The following is an 18,090-nucleotide window of genomic DNA, read 5'->3' as shown; positions in this document are numbered from 1 at the left end:
TCCACATAGTTTTTCTTTCATGATGCCATCTATTTTGTGAAGTGCAGCAGTCCCTCCTGCAGCAAAGCACCCCCACAACATGATACTGCCACCCCTGTGCTTCACGGTTGGGATGGATTTCTCTTGCTTGCAAGCCTCCACCTTTTTACTCCAAACATAATGATGGTCATTATGGCCAAACAGTTCTAATTTTGTTTCATTAGACCAGAGGACATTTCTCCAAAAAGTACAATCTTTGTCCCCATGAGCAGTTGCAAACCGTAGTCTGGCTTTTTTATGGCGGTTTTGGAGCAGTGGCTTCTTCCTTGCTGAATGGCCTTTCAAGTTATGTTGATTATAGGACTCGTTTTACTGTGGATATAGATACTTTTGTACCTGTTTCCTCCAACATCTTCACAAGGTTCTTTGCTGTTGTTCTGGGATTGATTTGCACTTTTCGCACCAAAGTACGTTCATCTCTAGGAGGCAGAACGCGTCTCCTTCCTGAGCTGTATGACGGCTGTGTGGTCCCATGGTGTTTATACTTGCATATTATTGTTTGTACAGATGAACGTGGTACCTTCAGCGTTTGGAAATTGCTCCCAAGGATGAACCTGTCAAGAGTCAGTGTGTAACGGGTCGGACGAAGTCAGGCACAGGACACAGAACTGAGTAAAAACTTTACTCGACAGTAAACCAACAATATATTCCATGCTGGGAAACACACCAGCTCACAGAACTACTGACCACTCAACAACAAACAAACACGCACAAAAACCATGGGGAAAACAGAGGGTTAAATAATGAACATGTAATTGGGGAATTGAAACCAGGTGTGTAAAACAAAGACAAAACAAAAGGAAAATGAAAAGTGGATCGGCCATGGCTAGAAGGCCGGTGACGTCGAACGCGTCCGAGCAAGGAGAGGGACCGACTTCGGCGGAAGTCGTGACAGAACCAGACTTGTGGACGTCTACAATTATTTTTTTCTGATGTCTTGGCTGATTTATTTTGATTTTCCCATGATGTCAAGCAAAGAGACACTGAGTGTGAAGGTAGGCCTTGAAATACATCCACAGTTACACCTCCAATAGGCTAATTGACATCATTTGAGTCAATCAGAAGCTTCTAAAGCCATGACATCATTTTCTGGAATTTTCCAAGCTGTTTAAAGGCACAGAAAACTTAGTGTATGTAAATTTCTAACCCACTGGAATTGTGATGCAGTGAATTATAAGTGAAATAATCTGTCTGTAAAAAATTGTTGAAAAAATTACTTGTGTCATGCACAAAGTAGATATCCTAACTGACTTGCCAAAATTATAGTTTGTTAACAAGAAATTTGTGGAGTGGTTGAAAAACGAGTTTTAATGACTCCAACCTAAGTGTATGTAAACTTCTGACTTCAACTGTATGAAAGTAACAAATAGAGCACAATTCCCAATTCTACCAGACAGACATGTATGGTGTAGAACAGATTTTTGTCTGGCCATTAAGTAAAGTTATGAGCAGACCCCATCTTTATTAACCCTTTGATAATGTAGATGACCTTACGTGGGCAGTCCTTCACACAAGTGGCCCCGAACGTGTACTTGGCGTTAGGGTTGGAAGCCAACTGGTGGGTGTTGGGATTGTAGAGCATGGTAGGGGGGCAGGCATCCTTACATGTGCCATCATCCTGGAAGTCTCTACAAGCCTTTGAATACAAGAATGAAAGACTACGATCACAATGAGTGTGCAATATCGGCAACGATATCTGGAGCAGCCCAGGAGTGGGTCTGCCTGTTGTCTTTTTAAATGTGTTTCCTATCTGATTATAACTTTTGTAAGTTATGAATTCATTGAAGTCAGAAGAGTCTCTCACCAGACACTCTGTAGGCCTAGGGCCGGTGCAGCCTGCAGCACAGTGTTCGTTACAGCAGTCACTGGGTTTAGGACCCCTACACCTTCCAGAGCACTGCTCTGCACACGTCAGCTTGGTAACTGAGGAGAGATGGGAGTTTGAAAGAGAGGACCAGTCAGCAAAACACACCCATCACCAAGTGCAAGGGTCTGTGTGAGAAAACGAGCAACCAACAAAATACTTTCAACATGAACAAAAGTTTCTACCAATATCATGAAAGAGAAATAGCACGTGATGTTTTTGTATCACTACTAATTTTGGGGAGAGAAGAATGGCTCCTTACAGGTTTGACAGTTCTCCAGTCCTGAGGTCCAGCATGATCCATTGTAGCATCCCGGATCACACTTGTCACCTGTAAGGTGAGGAAAAACCCTGCTTAACATCTGAATGATGTCATTCATAGAATACTGGTGTTACACATGGTTAAACCTGGCCATGCAAGTTTGGTTGTAAATCACAAACCCGAAAGCTGTGTCATAAGGAATAATCATAATAGTTGTGCTGGTTAATCAAATGAAAAACAACAACGCCAAAATGATTCCACTGAACACAAAGCAGAGAAGGATTCATTACTATACTAAGTGTTAATGAATCTAGCATACTTACAGTAACGGCCATAGCTCTCCAGTTTGAAGTGCATACTATGGTTTATGGCCTTATTTACCATGTCCCACCACTGGATGGTTTCCACATTACACAGCAAAGGATTGTGGGCAATTTTCACACCTCCCTTGAGAATCTCTGTGCAAAATAGAAGGACACATAGATATGTTGTCTGGCCTGTGTAATGGAACCAATGGCATAGACCCAAAAATTCTAACTCCCAAGCTAAATCAAGCGCACCACAAATACTTCAAAGTACTTTAAATAACATTACATAATGTATTTGACCCACTCAGGTGTGGACAGAATCCAGGATACAGTCACTGAAATGGACCTCCCAGTCACCCACTAACCTGTCAGTCCACTCAGCTTCAGCTCCCTCAGGCCCCGGGTGTAGTTGAGGGTCACAGAGGAGTGATTCTTCTCGTAATTGGATGTTACAGTCAGGGCATACTTGTCAAGGAAGAGGGAGTGTCCTCGGATAAGACGCAGGTTTTCGAGAGGGATGCTGGCTGCCTTATTGAGGGCGATCAGAACGTATCCTCCAACCTCCTGAATGGACTGGAGGGAGAACATAGAAATGGATAGAAGTGCGGAACATGCCAGAGTTTGGTCTGGTGGTCATGCAACCTACTCTTGACTACGTTAACCTTGCAATACAATCATTGTTCAGTTGGTGGTAGTGAAGTCATAAAGGATAGAAAAGCTTTATTCTGACTATTACACTCACATTGACGTTGAGTCATTTAGCAGACTCCTATCCAGAGTTACTTACAGCCAGTGCATTCAACTAGGAGCTAGAAGCCACGGCAAGAAAAGTAATGAAATGGCTGCAACACTATTTTCTCTCGGGTCATTTTAGATCAGAGAGAGGGCGAGGAACTATAGGACATAGGAAAGGTGGATAGGTAGGAAGCCACTGCAAACAATGTATAGGAATCGAACCCTCCATCTCCTCACCTTGAGGAAGGAGAGGTCGTGGTAGTCCTGGATGTAGGTGAGCTCTAGGTTCTCCAGGACCACGGTACAGTTGCTGTACATCTTCACAAGGTTGTTGTAGTGGTCGTCTACAGTCGCCAGCAGCGTCAGCCTGTTGCTGATCCCCTGACACACTGAAACCAGAAGACAGAGAGGAAAAGTGTCACTATGGAATAGAGGTCGACCGATTATGATTTTTCAACGCTGATACAAGTACCGATTATTGGAGGACCAAAAAAGGCCGATACCGATTATGACTATTTTTTTTGTTTTTTTGTTGTTGTAATAATGACAATTACAACAATCCTGAATGAACACTTATTTTAACTTAATATAATACATCAATAAAATCAATTTAGCCTCAAATAAATAATGAAACATGTTCAATTTGGTTTCAATAATGCAAAAACAAAGTGTTGGAGAAGAAAGTAAAAGTACAATATGTGCCATGTAAGAAAGCTAACGTTTAAGTTCCTTGCTCAGAACATGAGAACATATGAAAGCTGGTGGTTCCTTTTAACATGAGTCTTCAATATTCCCAGGTAAGACGTTTTAGGTTGTAGGTATTATAGGAATTATAGGACTATTTCTCTCTATACCATTTGTATTTCATTAACCTTTGACTATTGGATGTTCTTATAGGCACTTTAGTATTGCCAGTGTAACAGTATAGCTTCCGTCCCTCTCCTCGCTCCTCCCTGGGCTCGAACCAGGAACACAACGACAACAGCCACCCTTGAAGCAGCGTTACCTATGCAAAGCAAGGGGAACAACCACTCCAAGTCTCAGAGCGAGTGACGTTTGAAGTCATAAACAGCGCAATGCTTGACGCACAACGAAGAGCTGCTGGCAAAACGCTCTAAAGTGCTGTTTGAATGAATGCTTACGAGCCTGCTGCTGCCTACCACCGCTCAGTCAGACTGCTCTATCAAATCATAGACTTAGTTATAACATAATAACACACATAAATACGAGCCTTAGGTCATTAATATGGTCGAATTCGGAAACTATCATCTCAAAAACAAGACGTTTATTCTTTCAGTGAGATACGGAACCGTTTCGTATTTTATCTAAGGGGTGGCATCCATTAGTCTAAATATTCCTGTTACTTTGCACAACCTTCAATGTTATGTCATAATTACGTAATATTCTGGCAAATTAGGCAGCCCAAACTGTTGCACATACACTGACTCTGCGTGCAATGAACGCAAGAGAAGTGACTCAATTTCACCTTGTTAATATTGCCTGCTAACCTGGATTTCTTTTAGCTAAATATGCAGGTTTAAAAATATATACTTCTGTGTATTGATTTTAAGAAAGGCATTTTTGGTCATGGTTAGGTACACATTGGCGCAACGATACGCACCGCATCAATTATATGCAACGCAGGACACGCTAGATAAACTAGTGATATCATCAACCATGTGTTAACTAGTGATTATGATTGATTAATTGTTTTAATGCTACAGTGGGGAGAACAAGTATTTCATACACTGCCGATTTTGCAGGTTTTTGCACTGCCGATTTTGCAGGTTTTTATCATAGGTACACTTCAACTGTGAGAGACAGAATCTAAAACAAAAATCCAGAAAATGACATTGTATGATTTTTAAGTAATTAATTTGCATTTTATTGTATGACATAAGTATTTGATCACCTACCAACCAGTAAGAATTCCGGCTCTCACAGACCTGTTAGTTTTTCTTTAGGCAAGCAGCTAGGTGAGAAGGTAACAACTGTTGGCGCAATTATTAGAAAATGGAAGAAGTTCAAGATGACGGTCAATCACCCTCGGACTGGGGCACCATGCAAGATCTCACCTCGTGGGGCATCAATGATCATGAGGAAGGTGAGGGATCAGCCCAGAACTACACGTCAGGACCTGGTCAATGACCTGAAGAGAGCTGGGACCACAGTCTCAAAGAAAACCATTAGTAACACACTACGTCGTCATGGATTAAAATCCTGCAGCGCACGCAAGGTCCCCCTGCTCAAGCCAGCGCATGTCCAGGCCCGTCTGAAGTTTGCCAATGACCATCTGGGTGATCCAGAGGAGGAATGGGAGGTCATGTGGTCTGATGAGACAAAAATATAGCTTTTTGGTCTAAACTCCACTCGCCGTGTTTGGAGGAAGAAGAAGGATGAGTAAAACACCAAGAACACCATCCCAACCATGAAGCATGGAGATGGAAACATCATTCTTTGGGGATGCTTTTCTGCAAAGGGGACAGGACGACTGCACCGTATTGAGGGGAGGATGAATGGGGCCATGTATCGCGAGATCTTGGCCAACAACCTCCTTCCCTCAGTAAGAGCATTGAAGATGGGTCGTGACTGGGTCTTCCAGCTTGACAACGACCCGAAACACACAGCCAGGGCAACTAAGGAGTGGCTCCCTAAGAAGCATCTCAAGGTCCTGGAGTGGCCTAGCCAGTCTCCAGACCTGAACCCAATAGAAAATCTTTGGAGGGAGCTGAAAGTCCGTATTTCCCAGCGACAGCCCTGAAACCTGAAGGATCTGGAGAAGGTCTGTGTGGAGGAGTGGGTCAAAATCCCTGCTGCAGTGTGTGCAAACCTGGTCAAGAACTACAGTAATTGCAAACAAAGGTTTCTGTACCAAATATTAAGTTCTGCTTTTCTGATGTATCAAATACTTATGTCATGCAATAAAATGCTAATTAATTACTTAAAAATCATACAATGTGATTTTCTGGATTTTTGTTTTAGATTCCGTCTCTCACAGTTGAAGTGTACCTATGATAAAAAATTACAGACCTCTACATGCTTTGTAAAATCGGCAGTGTATCAAATACTTATTCTCCCCACTGTAGCTAGCAACTTGCCTTGGCTTACTGCATTCGCGTAACAGGCAGTCTCCCCGTGGAGTGCAATGAGAGGCAGGTGGTTAGAGCATTGGACTAGTTAACTGTAAGGTTGCAAGATTGAATCCCCCGAGCTGACAAGGTGAAAATCTGCCGTTCTGCCCCTGAACAAGGCAGTTAACCCACCGTTCCTAGGCCGTCATTGAAAATAAGAATGTGTTCTAAACTGACTTGCCTAGTTAAATAAAGATTAAATAAAGGTGTAAAAAAAAATACATTTAAAAAAAATCAGCCAAATCGGATTTCCGATTGTTATGAAAACTTGAGATCGTCCCTAATTAATAGGCCATTCCGATGAATCGGTCGACCTCTACTATGGAAGTTTAGTTGCTAATTGTATACATCAAACTTTGGCTTTCATGTTAACTGTAGGAGTCATTTACATAATGATTCCAACAGAGTTCCACTTTTGGATGAGAGACATAATTTAGTGGAAACTACATTTCCAAACAAATTTCTACTGAACATCACCATGAAACCTAACCTACTGTGGGCACAGTACCACTTAGTGGTATTGAGGTGCACGTAATGGTGACATAATGACTGTCAGTCCTGACATAAAGTGATATGCCATTACAGAGAGTCTCCACAACAGGTTGGACAGGTTCTGAGGAGATGAGAGGTTGATCTTTAACGTCTACACTGCTGCAGACTACACGCCAACTAAGGAGGGATTTTCACCACTCCATCATCTGGAAGGAGAGAAAGAAAGCTCTCCCACACATGCACTTTGCTGCCCTCTGAAACTCTAACATCATTGTGTCTCAACTGGCATAAGTCGCTCAGATTCTTTGGGGGACACCTATAGTTAGTTAGTTAACACATGCTTATTTGAATGTACCTGTTCTTCCAAGGAGAACTGTTAAAGGCTGTATTTCTGGGAGGAATTGTGGATGGTGTGGAGAGTTGCACGCCGCCTGTGCTAGGGCATCTTGAGTTGACCGCGCACATTCACAGTTTTAGAGGCAGATGCTGTAGTCAGTGGGAGGTGAGGGAGAAGATGGAAGCAGCTGGTAAGGGAATAGACAAAGTCCCTGTGTAATTTATCTTGGGACCAGACAACAGGGCTCACAGCATGAGCATGAGGATGTAGCCAAACAAATCATTTAATAAGTCTGATATACTTGTGGTTCATATTAGTTTAGCTTAGCTTGTGGTTCATATTAGTTTAGCGAGAGCTTTTCAGAGAGTCATGCTGTGGTTAATAAGGTAGACAGGAAAGTCATTCTTCAAGAAACCGCTTTTAACTTAACAAGTTGCAAGCTCCTAGGTCTAGAACAATCATTATAACTTCATTATAAGTAAAATCATAGGCCAAGTCAAAATATTAGTGTGTAGGTATGGCTCCGTCACCCTAACCTCAGTACCCCTCCTCCCCCGTTCCACTAAACAACTGCCATCATAATGCATGTGCATTGTAACGTGTAATAACATTTGACCCTTGGGTTGATTACACAGCTGTCGTATTTCATGTTCTGGCAGGTTTACCTTCGTTATCCTAGATTGTATTGATAGGTGGCTTTTTATTTACATCAAAAATAGAAGATAAAACTCTAAATAGAATGTTCTAGATGGAACTTTACTCTAACTGTACTTTAATGTAACTGCAGTTCACATGCATACAGTATTAGTGTACATTGAGCTCCGTGTGTGTGCTTCTAAGCAGGCCTCACTCAGAGATGTCACTAAGGTAAACACAGCTGCACCCTCTCTCCCGGTTTTGTATCTGTTCCCCCCACGCTGCTTCAGTGTTCAGGTCAATGTCATTCTGGGGCAATCTGACATCTGGAAGCACAACCTTGCCCTTAGTTCCTAAGTGTGCTTGCCTGTGTACGCTTGCCTGTGTATGTGTGTGCATAACTGCATATCTGTGTCCGATCTGCAGACTCTCCCTGCACTGCTGTAGCCTGCACTACTGTAGAGCTCCCCTACCTCTGGATACTCCACTCCCTGAAGGACTTGACCCTTAACCCTTTCTCCACACACTTCCTGTAATAGGATCAAGCTTGTTTCCTAAGTCTATCATCATCTGCGGTCATCCGGCCTCATACCCCTCACTCAAACCTTGTCATCCTCTCTTCCCACTCTTCTTCCTCCTCCCACAGACACATTCCCAAAGGACAAGAGGGGGATGAGGGCCGGAGGGGTGGGTCGTACTCCTCCTGGAGCTCAATCACTTTTACATGTGGCTCTACTCTGGAGAGAATGATGGGGGTGGACAGATGTTGGTGGTGTTAGTTTATAATAGAATGAAAAGAAAGTTAATTAAATTATCTCAGACGCTCCACAAATAATTAAACTTTATATTTTTTTATTTTGGTGTCGGGGGGGTTTAGTTACTGCCCAGTGTTTCCAGATTTCTGTTCATAGTATTGTATTTTTTAAATGGGCAATCAGTAGTTGTTACATCCCTTTTTGGACTTTATTATACAGTGCATTTGGGGAAGGATTCAGACCCCTTTACTTTTTCTACATTTTGTTACGTTACAGCCTTTTTTCTAAAAATTGAGTTTTTTCCCCTCATACAATAACCCATAATGACAAAGCAAAAACAGGTTTTTAGACATTTTATCAAAAAATAAATAAATAAAAGAAATATGACATTTTACATAAGTATTCAGACCCTTTACTCAGTACTTTGTTGAAGCACCTTTGGCAGCGATTACAGTCTTGAGTCTTCTTGGGTATGACACTACAAGCTTGGCACACCTGTAATAGCTTTCGTCGTAGGATGAGGAAGAGTAGTCGGACCAAAGCGCAGCGTGGTAAGTGTTCATGTTTGTTTATTGAACTGAACACTAAATCAAAATAACAAGAGAATAAATTAAACCGAAACAGTCCCGTAAGGTGCAAACACTAATACAGAAAATAACCACCCACAAAACCCCTGTGGGAAAAAGCTACCTAAGTGTGGTTCCCAATCAGAGACAACGATAGACAGCTGTCCCTGATTGAGAACCCTACCCGGCCAAAACAAAGAAATACAAAACATAGATGTCACGCCCTGACCATAGTTTACTTTGTATTTTCTATGTTTTGATTGGTCAGGGTGTGATCTGAGTGGGTATTCTATGTTTCATGTCTGGTTTGTCTATTTCTATGTTCAACCTGATATGGTTCTCAGTCAGAGGCAGGTGTTCGTCATTGTCTCTGATTGGGAACCATATTTAGGTAGCCTGGGTTTCACTGTGTGTTTGTGGGTGATTGTTCCTGTCTATGTGTTTTCACCAGATAGGCTGTTTAGGTTTTCGTTACGTTCGTTACGTTCTTTATTTTGTAGTATTTGTATTGATTCGTGTTTTACATTTGTTCATTAAAACATGGATCGCAATCTACACGCTGCATTTTGGTCCGATCCTTGTTCTACCTCTTCATCAGAAGAGGAGATAGAAGAAAGCCGTTACAGAATCACCCACCACAAAAGGACCAAGCAGCGTGTCAACAGGCAGGAGCAGCGCGAGGAGAAGCGCAATAAGGATTTCTGGACATGGGAGGAAATCCTCGACGGGAGAGGACCCTGGGCTAAACCAGGGGAGTGTAGCCGCACTAAGGTGCAGCGGGAGAAGAAACAACAGGAACAGCCCAAGGAGGAGTACAGTATGGAGTATACTACTTGGGAGGAGATCGACAGGTGGGCGGCCGACCCAGGGAGAGTGCCGGAGCCCGCCTGGGATTCGCTGGAGCAGTGCGAGGAAGGTTACCGTAGAATGGAGGCGGTGAAAGCAGAGAGGCGCTGGTATGAGAAGGCAGCACGGCGACGCGGATGGAAGCCTGAGAGGCAGCCCCAAAAATTTCTTGGGGGGGGGCTAACAGGGAGTATGGCAATGCCAGGTAGGAGACCTGAGCAGACTCCCTGTGCTTACCGGGGGGCTAGAGAGACCGGACAGGCACCGTGTTATGCAGTGGTGCGCACGGTGTCTCCAGTGCGGGTGCATAGCCCGGTGCGGTATATTCCAGCTCCGCGTGTCTGCCGGGCTAGATTGAGCGTCGAGCCTAATGCCATGAAGCCGGCTCTACGCAGCTGGTCCCCAGTGCGTCTCCTTGGGCCGGCTTACATGGCACCAGCCTTGCGCTCGGTGTCTCCGGTTCGCCTGCATAGTCCAGTGCGGGCTATTCCACCTCGCCGCACTGGCAGGGCGACCGTGAGCATTCAACCAGGTAAGGTTGGGCAGGCTCGGTGCTCAAGAGCTCCAGTGCGCCTGCACGGTCCGGTTTTTCCAGTACCACCTCCACACCCCAGCCCTCCGGTAGCAGCTCCCCGCACCAGGCTTCCTGTGCGTGTCCTCGGCCCAGTACCACCAGTGCCAGCACCACGCATCAGGCCTACAGTGCGCCTCGCCTGTCCAGCGCTGTCGGAGCCTTCCTCCTCTCCAGCGCTGTCGGAGTCTCCCGCCTGTTTAGCGCTGTCAGAGCTTTCCGCCTCTACAGCGCTGCCGGAGTCTCCCGCCTGTTCAGAACTGCCAGTTAGCATAGAGCTGCCAGTTAGCATAGAGCTGCCAGTTAGCATAGAGCTGCCAGTTAGCAAGGAGCTGCCAGTCTGCAAGGAGCTGCCAGTCTGCAAGGAGCTGCCAGTCTGCATGGAGCTGCCAGTCTGCATGGAGCTGCCAGTCTGCATGGAGCTGCCAGTCTGCAAGGAGCCGCCAGAGCTGCCTGTCTGCAGGATGCCGCCAAAGCTGCCAGTCTGCAAGGAGCCGCCAGAGCTGCCAGTCTGCAAGGAGCCGCCAGAGCTGCCAGTTAGCATGGAGCAGCCAGGGCCGCCAGTTAGCATGGAGCAGCCAGGGCCGCCAGTCAGCATGGAGCAGCCAGGGCCGCCAGTCAGCATGGAGCAGCCAGGGCCGCCAGTCAGCATGGAGCAGCCAGGGCCGCCAGTCAGCATGGAGCAGCCAGTCAGCATGGAGCAGCCAGTCAGCATGGAGCAGCCAGAGCAGCCAGTCAGCATGGAGCAGCCAGAGCTGCCAGTCAGCATGGAGCAGCCAGTCAGCATGGAGCAGCCAGAGCAGCCAGTCAGCATGGAGCAGCCAGAGCTGCCAGTCAGCATGGAGCAGCCAGTCAGCATGGAGCAGCCAGAGCTGCCAGTCAGCATGGAGCAGCCAGTCAGCATGGAGCAGCCAGAGCTACCAGTCATCATGGAGCAGCCAGTCAGCATGGAGCAGCCAGAGCTGCCAGTCGACCAGACTCTTCCAGAGCTGCCAGTCGACCAGACTCTTCCAGAGCTGCCAGTCGACCAGACTCTTCCAGATCTGCCAGTCGTCCAGACTCTTCCAGATCTGCCAGTCGTCCAGACTCTTCCAGATCTGCCAGTCGTCCAGACTCTTCCAGATCTGCCAGTCGTCCAGACTCTTCCAGATCTGCCAGTCGACCAGACTCTTCCAGATCTGCCAGTCGACCAGACTCTTCCAGATCTGCCAGTCGTCCAGACTCTTCCAGATCTGCCAGTCGTCCAGACTCTCTCAGATCTGCCAGTCGACCAGATTCTCCCAGATCCGCCAGTCGACCAGATTCTCCCAGATCCGCCAGTCGACCAGATTCTTCCAGATCTGCTAGTCGACCAGGATCTGCTGAAACCGCCAGCCAGCCAGGTTCTGGTAGTTTCTACTACCTGCCTGGGCTTCCTCTCAGTGCTGAGCTTCTTCTCAGTGCTGAGCTTCCTCTCAGTGCTGAGCTACCCATCTGTCCCGAGTTACCTCTGTCCCGAGCTGTCCCTCTGTCCCATGTTATCATTGTGGTGGGTAACCTATTTAGGGACGTTTAGGAGGGGGATTAAAACTGTCATGGAGTGGGGTCCACGTCCAGCGCCAGAGCCGCCACCGCGGACAGATGCCCACCCAGACCCTCCCCTATAGGTTCAGGTTTTGCGGCCGGAGTCCGCACCTTGGGGGGGGGGTACTGTCACGCCCTGACCATAGTTTACTTTGTATTTTCTATGTTTTGATTGGTCAGGGTGTGATCTGAGTGGGTATTCTATGTTTCATGTCTGGTTTGTCTATTTCTATGTTCAGCCTGATATGGTTCTCAGTCAGAGGCAGGTGTTCGTCATTGTCTCTGATTGGGAACCATATTTAGGTAGCCTGGGTTTCACTGTGTGTTTGTGGGTGATTGTTCCTGTCTATGTGTTTTCACCAGATAGGCTGTTTAGGTTTTCGTTACGTTCGTTACGTTCTTTATTTTGTAGTATTTGTATTGATTCGTGTTTTACATTTGTTCATTAAAACATGGATCGCAATCTACACGCTGCATTTTGGTCCGATCCTTGTTCTACCTCTTCATCAGAAGAGGAGATAGAAGAAAGCCGTTACAATAGAAAAAGGCCATAGAATGCCCACCCAAATCACACCCTGACCAAACCAAAATAGAGACATAAAAAGCTCTCTACGGTCAGGGCGTGACAACACCTGTATTTGCAGAAGTTTCTCCCATTGTTCTCTGCAGATCCTCTCAAGCTCTGTCCGGTTGGATGGGGAGCGTTGCATCACAGATATTTTCAGGTCTCTCCAGAGATATTCAAATCTAGGCTCTGGCTGGGCCACTCAAGGACATTCAGAGACTTGTCCCGAAGCCACTCCTGCATTATCTTGGCTGTGTGCTTAAGGTTGTTGTACTGTTGGAAGGTGAACCTTCGCCCCAGTCTGAGGTCCTGAGCACTCTGGAGCAGGTTATCATCAAGGATCTCTCTGCATGCTGCTGCCACCACCATGCTTCCCTGTAGAGATAGTGCCAGGTTTCCTCCAGACGTGACGCTTGGTATTCAGGCCAAAGAGTTCAATCTTGGTTTCATCAAACCAGAGAATCTTGTTTCTCATGGTCTGAGAGTCCTTTAGGTGCCTTTTGGCAAACTCCAAGCTGACTGTCATGTGCCTTTTTTATGAGGAGTGGCTTCCGTCTGGCCACTCTACCATAAAGGCCTGATCGGTGGAGGATGCAGAGAAGGTTGTCCTTCTGGAATGTTCTCCCATCTCCACCGAGGAACTCTGGAGCTCTGTCAGAGTGACTATCGGGTTCTTGGTCAACTCCCTGACCAAGTCCCTTCTCCTCCAATTACTCAGTTTGGCCTTGTGGCCAGCTGTAGGAAGAGTCTGGGTGGTTCCAAACTCATTCCATTTAAGAATGATGGAGGCCACTGTGCTCTTGGGGACCTTCAATGCTGCAGAAATGGTAACCTTCCCCAGATCTGTGCCTCAACACAATCCTTTCTCTGAGCTCTACGGACATTTCCTTTGACCTCATGGCTTGGTTTTTGCTCTGACATGCACTGTCAACTGTGGGACCTTTTATATAGACACGTGTATGCCTTTCCAAATCATGTCCAATCAACTGCATTTACCACAGGTGGACTCCAACCAAGTTGTAGAAACATATCAAGGATGATCAATGGAAACAGGATGCACCTGAGCTCAATTTTTTCGAGTCTCATAGCAAAGTGTCTGAATATTTATAAGGTAAGGTATAAGGTATTATTTTTTATAAATGTGCAAAATTTCAAAAAACCTTTTTGGCTTTGTCATTATGGGGTATTGTGTGTAGATTGAGGGACATTTTGATTTCATCAATTTTAGAATAAGGCTGCAATGTAATATCATGTGGGGGAAAAAAGTAAGGGGTCTGAATACTTTCCAAATGCACTGTATGCGTCCATTGATTCTTGAAGAATATACCGTTTAAATGCCTCATGCGCTTAGTTCAACTGTCATACCACATCAGAACCCAAAATAGAACTTGTTTAACTCCAATGTTTGTAAACAAACACTGTTTAGCATAAACAAAACATGGTTAAAACTATAATTTTGATATCATGCATGGCCAGTCCTTGTATCCATAGCGCTGCCTTTGAATTTGAGTCTGGTAACATTTCTCTAGGCCCATCCCCCTGCTTTACACTGAAACAGTGGTGGAGAGAATGCTTTGTTATTGTTGATAGCCACTGAGTAGTATTTTCATTTCAAAACCTTTTTTTTTCTTTTTCATTCATGAATACTGACAAATATAAACATTTTTCAAAGGGTTTTCTAATGATCAATTAGCCTTTTGAAATGATACACTTGGATTATCTAACACAACGTGCCATTGGAACACAGGAGTGATGGTTGCTGATGATGGGCCTCTGTTCGCCTATGTACATAAAAAATCTGCCGTTTCCAGCTACAATAGTCATTTACAACATTAACACAATGTCTACACTGTATTTCTGATCAATTTGATGTTATTTTAATGGACCAAAAATGTGTTTTTCTTTCAAAAACAAGAATTTCTGAGTGACCCCAAACTTGTGTGTGTGACAACAGGTTTCAGCTGATTGTTTAACTTGGAAATCCTCGACTACAAGGCCATGCCAGACTTCATAGGAAGAAGTTCCTGTGTGTGTTGTACTGGGTGGGGCTATATGAGAGAGATTCTGCAATCTCACTCTTTTTTATAATTTCAATTGACATTTTTCTTTACACCTACTGTATGAGTACATTTAGCTGACATTGCAACTACTGATGATGCCAATTGTGTGTTTGCATTATATCCATTGTTTTCTGTAAGAGGCATTGAAAGGGATTTGTCTTAGCTGAAAATATAGAACTAAAGTTCCAGTCATAGTTTCCATGTGTAACGGTCCACAGATGACCTCTCTCTTCCCTCAGAGTTCTCCTCTGTCCACCCCTGTGTGCCTGCCTCTCCCCTCCCTCCTCACAGAGAAGTGTGGAATTCCCTGAGTCTATGCCATGTATCCTTTGGGCAGTGCTAGAAAGGGATGGAGGGAGGGGAGGAAGGGAGATGGAAGAGTGAGTGGACACTGGTTGTTGAGATAAGAGGAGCTTCACGGTCACAGAGGGTTTGTACAGTCTACGCAAACACGCACGCACACAAACACAAGTGCACACATGCACACACTCACACTTTTTCTATATTACAGAAACACACCTGGTCCCAGTCATTCATTCGCATAGGAAATGGGATGAACGGACTAACTGCGGCCTTCCCACTCACCTCCGCTGTCTCTTTAAACAGTCTCTCAGACTGCTGGCTGAACAAGGGAGAAGAAATAATGAGAGGAAAGGGCCTTTTCGTTTCATTCAATGTTCTTGCTAAAAAATGCCCGTTGTGCTGAATGCCCCTCAATCCTGCTGTCTTATAAGGTTCCACACAGGCATCCTATTTCCCAAGTAATAATAGCCTTTGAATGACTAAAACATCACCGATAATATTTTTTTTTAATGAAAATGCTCAGAATTGAAGAAATTGTACCTTCTCTCATTTCTAACTATCAGAAAGCCTGAAAGAACAGCCTGATTGGGCAGGGAGCTTGACTGGCAGCTCTTTGAAACACTCTTGTGGTCGTTGCCAGGTAACAAGGTAAACAATAGGCCATGTCATTGATGAGGAGATAAACAATGGGCCACATGTCATTCTGAGCCTAAATAGTATGCCTCAACACACTTTCTCTGCAAAATGTCAACAGTGCTGATCATGGACCGTTTGGATATCAGACAAACAGCAGAAATACAAAATTGCATTTGTTTTGTAACTAACTGCAGAATACAGTTCACTAATACACTTCACAATAATTAGTAAAGCCTGAGTCACCTTAGAAGCTTAGACATAAGAGCATGTACAGTGCCTTGCGAAAGTATTCGGCCCCCTTGAACTTTGCGACCTTTTGCCACATTTCAGGCTTCAAACATAAAGATATAAAACTGTATTTTTTTGTGAAGAATCAACAACAAGTGGGACACAATCATGAAGTGGAATGACATTTATTGGATACTTCAAACTTTTTGAACAAATCAAAAACTGAAAAATTGGGCGTGCAAAATTATTCAGCCCCTTTACTTTCAGTGCAGCAAACTCTCTCCAGAGGTTCAGTGAGGATCTCTGAATGATCCAATGTTGACCTAAATGACTAATGATGATAAATACAATCCACCTGTGTGTAATCAAGTCTCCGTATAAATGCACCTCCACTGTGATAGTCTCAGAGGTCCGTTAAAAGCGCAGAGAGCATCATGAAGAACAAGGAACACACCATGCAGGTCCGAGATACTGTTGTGAAGAAGTTTAAAGCCGGATTTGGATACAAAATGATTTCCCAAGCTTTAAACATACCAAGGAGCACTGTGCAAGCGATAATATTGAAATGGAAGGAGTATCAGACCACTGCAAATCTACCAACACCTGGCCGTCCCTCTAAACTTTCAGCTCATACAAGGAGAAGACTGATCAGAGATGCAGCCAAGAGGCCCATGATCACTCTGGATGAACTGCAGAGATCTACAGCTGAGGTGGGAGACTCTGTCCATAGGACAACAATCAGTCGTATATTGCACAAATCTGGCCTTTATGGAAGAGTGGCAAGAAGAAAGCCATTTCTTAAAGATATCCATAAAAAATGTTGTTTAAAGTTTGCCACAAGCCACCTGGGAGACACACCAAACATGTGGAAGAAGGTGCTCTGGTCAGATGAAACCAAAATTGAACTTTTTGGCAACATTGCAAAACGTTATGTTTAGCGTAAAAGCAACACAGCTCATCACCCTGAACACACCATCCCCACTGTCAAACATGGTGGTGGCAGCATCATGGTTTGGGCCTGCTTTTCTTCAGCAGGGACAGGGAAGATGGTTAAAATTGATGGGAAGATGGATGGAGCCAAATACAGGACCATTCTGGAAGAAAACCTGATGGAGTCTGCAAAAGACCTGACACTGGGACGGAGATTTGTCTTCCAACAAGACAATGATCCAAAACATAAAGCAAAATCTACAATGGAATGGTTCAAAAATAAACATATCCAGGTGTTAGAATGGCCAAGTCAAAGTCCAGACCTGAATCCAATCGAGAATCTGTGGAAAGAACTGAAAACTGCTGTTCACAAATGCTCTCCATCCAACCTCACTGAGCTCGAGCTGTTTTGCAAGGAGGAATGGGAAAAAATTTCAGTCTCTCGATGTGCAAAACTGATAGAGACATACCCCAAGCGACTTACAGCTGTAATCGCAGCAAAAGGTGGCGCTAGAAAGTATTAACTTAAGGGGGCTGAATAATTTTGCACACCCAATTTTTCAGTTTTTGATTTGTTAAAGAAGTTTGAAATATCCAATAAATGTCGTTCCACTTCATGATTGTGTCCCACTTGTTGTTGATTCTTCACAAAAAAATACAGTTTTATATCTTTATGTTTGAAGCCTGAAATGTGGATAAAAGGTTGCAAAGTTCAAGGGGGCTGAATACTTTCGCAAGGCACTGTACATGAACACAGGATACAAAAAGTGTACTGGACAATGTATTGGTGCCTCTGCATTAGCATTATAGATGACAATATGTTCAGAACTGTATGTATTGATCAGACATTTATTTGATCATTTGCAGTAGGTCAGAATATCTGAAATATTGATCTACATGAACAGATGAGAAATAATGGTGAGACATCATTTGACAGAAAGAAAAGAGCCATAGGCCTAATGTAGGCATCCGGTCACCCTACAGTGTGCAGGATCCATTGATTCGTACAATTTGTGACACTCATGTCCCGTCTGAATGCTTGAAAAAATATACATACAAAGTAACAAAATCTGATATCATATCACATAAAAGTGATTTACTTAGGCTTTAGGAAATGCAACCAACTACAGAGATTGATGGGGAGGAGAGGAGGATCCATGTACCACGCTTCAATCCTGCAAGCTTCAGTCACCCACTTGGCTTCAGTCGCCCCCAAGATTGAAGCGGGAGACCAATCCAGTTATGGCCTCCTTGCCAGACCTC

At 44.5% G+C, this 18,090-nt stretch overlaps 1 protein-coding gene across 1 annotated transcript in view; it reads right to left on the bottom strand.

Annotated features, from left to right (window-relative positions):
* LOC139367016 (melanoma receptor tyrosine-protein kinase-like) overlaps positions 1-18,090 on the bottom strand; it is a 54,623-nt gene that overhangs the window by 21,049 nt on the left and 15,484 nt on the right. Inside the window, exons 2-7 of the mRNA XM_071104868.1 lie at positions 3,446-3,597; positions 2,839-3,046; positions 2,489-2,623; positions 2,166-2,234; positions 1,844-1,962; positions 1,534-1,675 (exon numbers count right to left, since the gene is read on the bottom strand). Of these exons, the coding sequence (XP_070960969.1) occupies positions 1,534-1,675; positions 1,844-1,962; positions 2,166-2,234; positions 2,489-2,623; positions 2,839-3,046; positions 3,446-3,597 (825 nt within the window). The remainder of the gene's footprint in view (positions 1-1,533; positions 1,676-1,843; positions 1,963-2,165; positions 2,235-2,488; positions 2,624-2,838; positions 3,047-3,445; positions 3,598-18,090) is intronic.

This window comes from Oncorhynchus clarkii, chromosome 15, assembly GCF_045791955.1.
Source record: "Oncorhynchus clarkii lewisi isolate Uvic-CL-2024 chromosome 15, UVic_Ocla_1.0, whole genome shotgun sequence".
In the NCBI taxonomy this organism is placed as follows: Eukaryota; Metazoa; Chordata; class Actinopteri; order Salmoniformes; family Salmonidae; genus Oncorhynchus; species Oncorhynchus clarkii.
This window is presented reverse-complemented; position numbering and strand designations above follow the sequence as displayed.